This window comes from Sinocyclocheilus grahami, unplaced genomic scaffold (assembly GCF_001515645.1).
Source record: "Sinocyclocheilus grahami isolate Dianchi unplaced genomic scaffold, SAMN03320097.WGS_v1.1 scaffold344.1, whole genome shotgun sequence".
Taxonomy (NCBI): domain Eukaryota; kingdom Metazoa; phylum Chordata; class Actinopteri; order Cypriniformes; family Cyprinidae; genus Sinocyclocheilus; species Sinocyclocheilus grahami.
Genome location: NW_015505523.1, coordinates 3,274,299 through 3,280,246, shown reverse-complemented (window position 1 = coordinate 3,280,246; position 5,948 = coordinate 3,274,299). Strand labels below are relative to the sequence as shown.

At 36.1% G+C, this 5,948-nt stretch overlaps 2 protein-coding genes across 3 annotated transcripts in view; one reads left to right on the top strand and one right to left on the bottom strand.

Annotated features, from left to right (window-relative positions):
- Positions 1 to 83: 83 nt before the first annotated feature.
- The window catches only part of ppp1r14ba (protein phosphatase 1, regulatory (inhibitor) subunit 14Ba), a 9,059-nt gene continuing 3,194 nt past the window's right edge, over positions 84 to 5,948 (top strand). The window contains exons 1-2 of one of the 2 annotated variants that reach the window (XM_016228872.1): positions 84 to 267; positions 387 to 583. In XM_016228872.1, the coding sequence (XP_016084358.1) occupies positions 392 to 583 (192 nt within the window). In that variant the 5' untranslated portion in view covers positions 84 to 267; positions 387 to 391. The other variant, XM_016228873.1, reaches the window with a different exon arrangement.
- The window catches only part of fkbp2 (FKBP prolyl isomerase 2), a 9,824-nt gene continuing 9,551 nt past the window's right edge, over positions 5,676 to 5,948 (bottom strand). The window contains exon 7 of the mRNA XM_016228871.1: positions 5,676 to 5,938. The gene's annotated coding sequence lies outside the window, so the exon portion shown is untranslated. The remainder of the gene's footprint in view (positions 5,939 to 5,948) is intronic.

Here is a 5,948-nt window from a genome sequence, read left to right as displayed (position 1 = left end):
GTGTCATGTAAAATAGAGCAGAGTAGTGTGCTTGTGCTGATTTATAAAAAAGATCCGACTTTACTGATTCATTGATTCAAACGATCCGAATGATTCGCTTGGAGGCGCCCACAAGCTGTTCTGTGACAATTGATGGACCGATTTGGGGAAGATGGACTTTGATAAACCACGGCCACACATCACATTAGTCTGATGAATTCTTCTGTTTTCTAAGCTCCTTATATGCCTGATCCCAGTCTACCGTTGCGGACTCCTTGTAAGCTAAAGGTCTGTTCCATTTAAAGAAAAGGGGGCCAGCATGGATGTGCACATGACCAGCTCTCTCTTTTGAATTGATGTTCTAATTAATTAAGCCATTAAATCCACCTCAGCTTTTTTTTAATTAGGGACAATGGCAGCGGTAACAAGTCCGGAAACGACACCTCAGCCCCGGGTTTATTTTCAAACACCTCCCGGTACCGAAGAAGAAGTGCCACAGAAGCAAGGACGAGTGACCGTAAAATATGACAGAAAAGAGCTGAGGAGGCGACTGAATTTGGAGGAGTGGATAGTTAGCCAGTTAATGAATCTGTACGACTGCGAGGTAGGACACAAAACACTCTGATCGCGTGCAATCCTTTGTTGCAAGGAATGACAGCTCTTTCTTTTCAGGACTCGTGCACCGGTATTCCTCTCGTTCCATTTGTCATGTCCATTCTGCATGATAATTGCCTTGCTTTCACAAATTGTTGCTTATTAAGAGCAGCATGGCATCTTTTATTTTTATGTCTTGATTTTTAATCGATGTTCTTTTTATGGTTATGCATTTACACATGGAAGGGCGTGGCATGATAGAACTACAGACAAAGCCATAAAACAAAGGTGAGCCTCATGGACAGGTGCTGCTAGGAAAAAGTTGAGCACCTAATGCATCCTTTATGCATAATGCATCCATTCATATTTCATCGAAAAGTGGGCTTGCCTCATGTTAATGTGACAGATCTATATGAGCAAGGAGCTCCAGTTGCATGAACAAAGACATGGATTCCAATCCCAATATATTCATGTCAACAGATACACAAAACCTAAGTATCTCTGATTAGGATTTTTATGTCAGTTGCACATATTTACAGTAGGTGACACTGGTCAAGATGGTTTTTTTTTGGGGTCTTCCTTGTAACCCCCTGGGATGTTTGGAATCACCCTTCTATCCATTGTGATGAAGTCATCTGTTCAGACATGCAAAGCATGCTTCACTTTGAGCTCGACTTCACCTCCAGGGCTAATATAACTGACCTAGATTATGTGTCATGTAAAACTATGCAGCTCTTAAAATGAGATTTTTCTGAATGCTCTTTTCAACCCAGCGGTAGGCCTCATCCTGAGCTCAAATCTGGCTTTGGGAATCCACATTTCACTTTGTCTCACTGACATACTCCAAAGTAGCCCGAATCTATTGGATTTGCTTGACAGCCTCTGACTTGGTTTCTGATGAATGGTTTCTTATGTCTGAACACAGTCCTACGCATTACTGTGATATTTGAATAATAAGGGAGAGGAAAATAGAAGCACACATATTTGAACCCGTGAAATGTCATCTGAATCCCACAGGTTATTTGTATAATAATGTGGTCTGACAAGAGAACTCGTCTATTATATTGCTAGTCTCAGCAATGTTTGGTCCAATTAGGCTGATGTTTAGAACACACATCTTAAATCACAACTGCCCTCAGCAAAAACTGAAGATAAATGTTTGTACCTAAGAGGAGATCGATGCACGCTGACAAATTACATAACCTAATTTAAACAGGTTTCTATTGTGGCCTTTTTTCAGAGTAGCATGGACAAAGGTTGGCTTAAATTTACATTACATTTAGTCATTTACAAATTAGGACAGATGTGTTTTTTGTTTAATGATTATATTTGTGAGCATATTTTGTACCTTTAATGGCTGTGTTTTACACTCAGGTGTACATTTTCTTATTGAGCTCACATTTTTTATTTACATGGAAGAAATACTGTGTGATGGATAACACACTGGTCATTATCATAAAATTAAACTGGGTGATCAGGACTCAAAGTGGCTACTTAACAATTAAATAAACTGACATGAAATACAAAATGGTAATAAGATTTAAAATATATATTTTAAAGAAGTTTCTTGTGCTGCATTTATGTAAGCAAAAATACAGTAAAAACACTAATATTGTGTAATGTTATTACAATTTAAAAAAAACGTTGTCTATTTGAATATATTTAAAAAATATATTCCTGTGATGTGAAGCTGAATTTTCAGCAGTCATTACTCCAGTCCTTAGTGCCACATGATCCTTCAGAAATCATTCTAATATGCTGATTTGCTCAAGAAACATTTATTATTATCAATGTTTACACAGTTGTGTTGCTCCAAGAAATATTTTTTATTGTGCCAGTGTTTTTGCCTGCCATTTCTTTTACTGGCCACAACACACACTATATTTTAGTAAAAGCTGAAAATTATTTGGCTATATTGTAACTTCATGACAGCAATAAATTCATAAACATGCCTTGGACTTCCTCATTATTGAGCCCTGATTTGACCAGAGAATACCATGATTGATCAGTCTTCTCAGTCCCATTACTGTCTCATGAATTGCTGCATTAGTCTGTAAGTTACAGATGCAAGAGAAGGTGTTTTACTTTAAGAGTAGCACCTCTGGATAGGCTTTGGTCAGCTGTAGTGTGCTAGAGCGACTCTACAATATAGGTCAAAACTTGTGACAATTCCTTCTACGGCAGCTTTCCTCCCCCGTCTCCCTCAGCACATATAAACTCACTAATGGTGCTTAATAGCACTGCAGGAACAGCAAAATGAGAGTGATTCTTTGATAAAAAGGAGTGTGATTGCAAACTAGCTGCAATAAGACATACAAATCCTGGGGTTTACAGAGCAGAGGCTGAAGCTGTGGTTGTGCTTCCATTCACTTACTGTGTCTCAACCTAAGAAGCTATCAGACAGCATTGTGTGGATAGAGACACAGTGTTGTCTTTGTAAGCTGACAGGAAGTGAATGGAAATTGTTATTTTTACAAGCACACAATAAATCGCACTCCGACATGAGGATCTGCCCTTCCTGTTGTGCAGAGAGGATGTCATGCACAAAGGCCAGAGATGGCTGCATTTCTGCTCTCAGAAACAAATAATGCAAAAATTGTACCTTTAGGAATACAACAGCTTGTCACTGAGGCAACTCTGTATCTTATCTACCCCTAAAAGGTATAGAATTGTGCCTTAAAGGGACAGTCCACTCAAAAAAAGATGAAATTCTGTCATCATTTATTTACCCTCATGCCATTCCAAACCTACACTACCAGTCAAACGTTTTTGAACAGAAAGATGTTTAATGTTTTTTAAAGAAGTCTCTTCTGCTCACTAAGCTTGCATTTATTTGATCCAAAGTACAGCAAAAACAAAACAATTTAAATAACTCTTTTCTATTTGAATATATTTCAAAATGTAATTTATTCCTGTGATTTCAAAGCTGAATGTTTAGCATCATTACTCCAGTCACATGATCTTTCAGAAATAATTCTAATATTCTGATTTGCTACACACAAAAAAACATTTATTATTATTATGTTGAAAACGGCAGAGTATATTTTTTCAGGTTTTTTTGATTAATAGAAATTTCAGAAGAATAGCATTTATCTGAAATAGAAATCTTTTGTAACATTATAGATGTCTTAATCATTACTTTTGATCAATTTAAAGCATCCTTGCTAATTAAAAGTATTTTCTATAATTCCTATATATATATATATATATATATATATGTGTGTGTGTGTATGTTACAAAAGTTTTTTATTTCAGATAAATGCTGATCTTTGGATCTTTCTATTCATCAAAGAATCCTGAAATAAAATGTACTCAACTGTTTTAAATATTGATAATAATTATAATAAAAATGTTTCTTAAACAGCAAATCAGCATATTAGAATGATTTCTGAAAGATCATGTGACACTGAAGACTGGAGTAATGATGCTGAAAATTTAGCTTTGATCACCGGAATAAATCACAGTAAAAATATTTCACATTACTGATTTCGCTGTATTTTGGATCAAATAAATGCAAATTGGGTGAGCAGAAGAGAATTATAAAAAAAAAAAAACATTAAAAATCTTGCTGTTCAAAAAACATTTGACTGGTAGTGTATGTGACTTCCTTTCTTCTGCGAAACACAAAAGATGATATTTTGAAGAATGCTGTTAACCAGTTTCCAATGGTTCCAATATACGTCCATACAATAGAAGTCAATGGGAACCAAAACTGTTTGGTTACCAACATTCTTAAAAATATATCCTTTTGTGTTCTGCCAAAAAAATGACATGAACATGTTTGGAATGACATGAAGGTGAGTAAATGACAGAATTTTAATTTTTTGTTTGGAGTGTCCCTTTAAGGGTATACATTGCTACATATGTTTCTTTCAGTGGTAGATAAGGCACAGGTTGTCCCTTGTGACAAGCTGTTGCAACCCTAAAGGTACAGTTTTTGCACATTTGTGGGACACTGGGATATGAAAATAATAGTGGACCAGCCCATGTTGGCTACATTACATTTACATTTAGTCATTTAGCAGATGCTTATATCCAAAGCGACTTACAAATGAGGACAATAAAAGCAGTCAAAACTAACAAAAGAGCAACAATATATAAGTGCAAATGACAAGTCTCAGTTAGCCTAACGCATTACACGTCGCAAGGTGTATATACAGTGGGTACGGAAAGTATTCAGACCCCCTTAAATTTTTCACTCTTTGTTATATTGTAGCCATTTGCTAGAATCATTTAAGTTAATTTTTTTTCCTCATTAATGTACACACAGCACCCCATATTGACAGAAAAACACAGAATTGTTGACATTTTTGCAGATTTTATTAAAAAAGAAAAACTGAAATATCACATGGTCCTAAGTATTCAGACCCTTTGCTCAGTATTTAGTAGAAGCACCCTTTTGATCTAATACAGCCATGAGTCTTTTTGGGAAAGATGCAACAAGTTTTTCACACCTGGAGTTGGGGATCCTCTGCCATTCCTCCTTGCAGATCCTCTCCAGTTCTGGCAGGTTGGATGGTAAACGTTGGTGGACAGCAATTTTTAGGTCTCTCCAGAGATGCTCAATTGGGTTTAAGTCAGGGCTCTGGCTGGGCCATTCAAGAACAGTCAAAGAGTTGTTGTGAAGCCACTCCTTCATTATTTTAACTGTGGCCTATCTTTTGTAAATAAAATGTTTATTCAATTTCAAGTCAACACGATTTGAGAAATGCATATGTTGATGATCAGAATTTGTTGGAATGGCAAAAACTGTACTGTGTGCACTCTCACAACCAAATACATGTAGTAAGGCTCGCAAATAAAGAATGGTGCTACATATATGTCTGAAAAGCTGTGTCATTCTTTTTTTGAAAGGGAAACATACAAAAAAAAATATGGAAAGTGTTATTACCAAGCTTCTTTTGTTTCTGTAACCTTTTGAATATCTGAAAAAGGTCTTTAAAGTGATAGTCCACTCAAAAATGAAAATTCCGTCATGTACTCATACTCGTGTCATTCCAAACCTGTATAACTTTATTTTTTTTGTATGACACAAAATATGATATTTTGAAGAATATTTGGAATCTTCAGTTCAATTGACTTCCATTCAATTTTTTTTGTCCTTACAAAGGAGTCAATGGGAACAAAAATCATAGCATTCTTCAAAATATTTTCTTGCATGTTTTACCGAACAAAGAAAGTCATACCGTTTTGGAATGACATGAGGGCGAATAAATAAGAGTTTTCATATGCGGGTGGACTCTCCCTTTAACACCAGAAGTTGCTATGTGGGTACAGTGGACAGCAGTGTAGCACGCAGCTGAAGTCGCTGATCTTGCTGCAAACACACTGACTTTAAATGCTTAAGACTGACAGGCCCACAAATCTGTCACTAT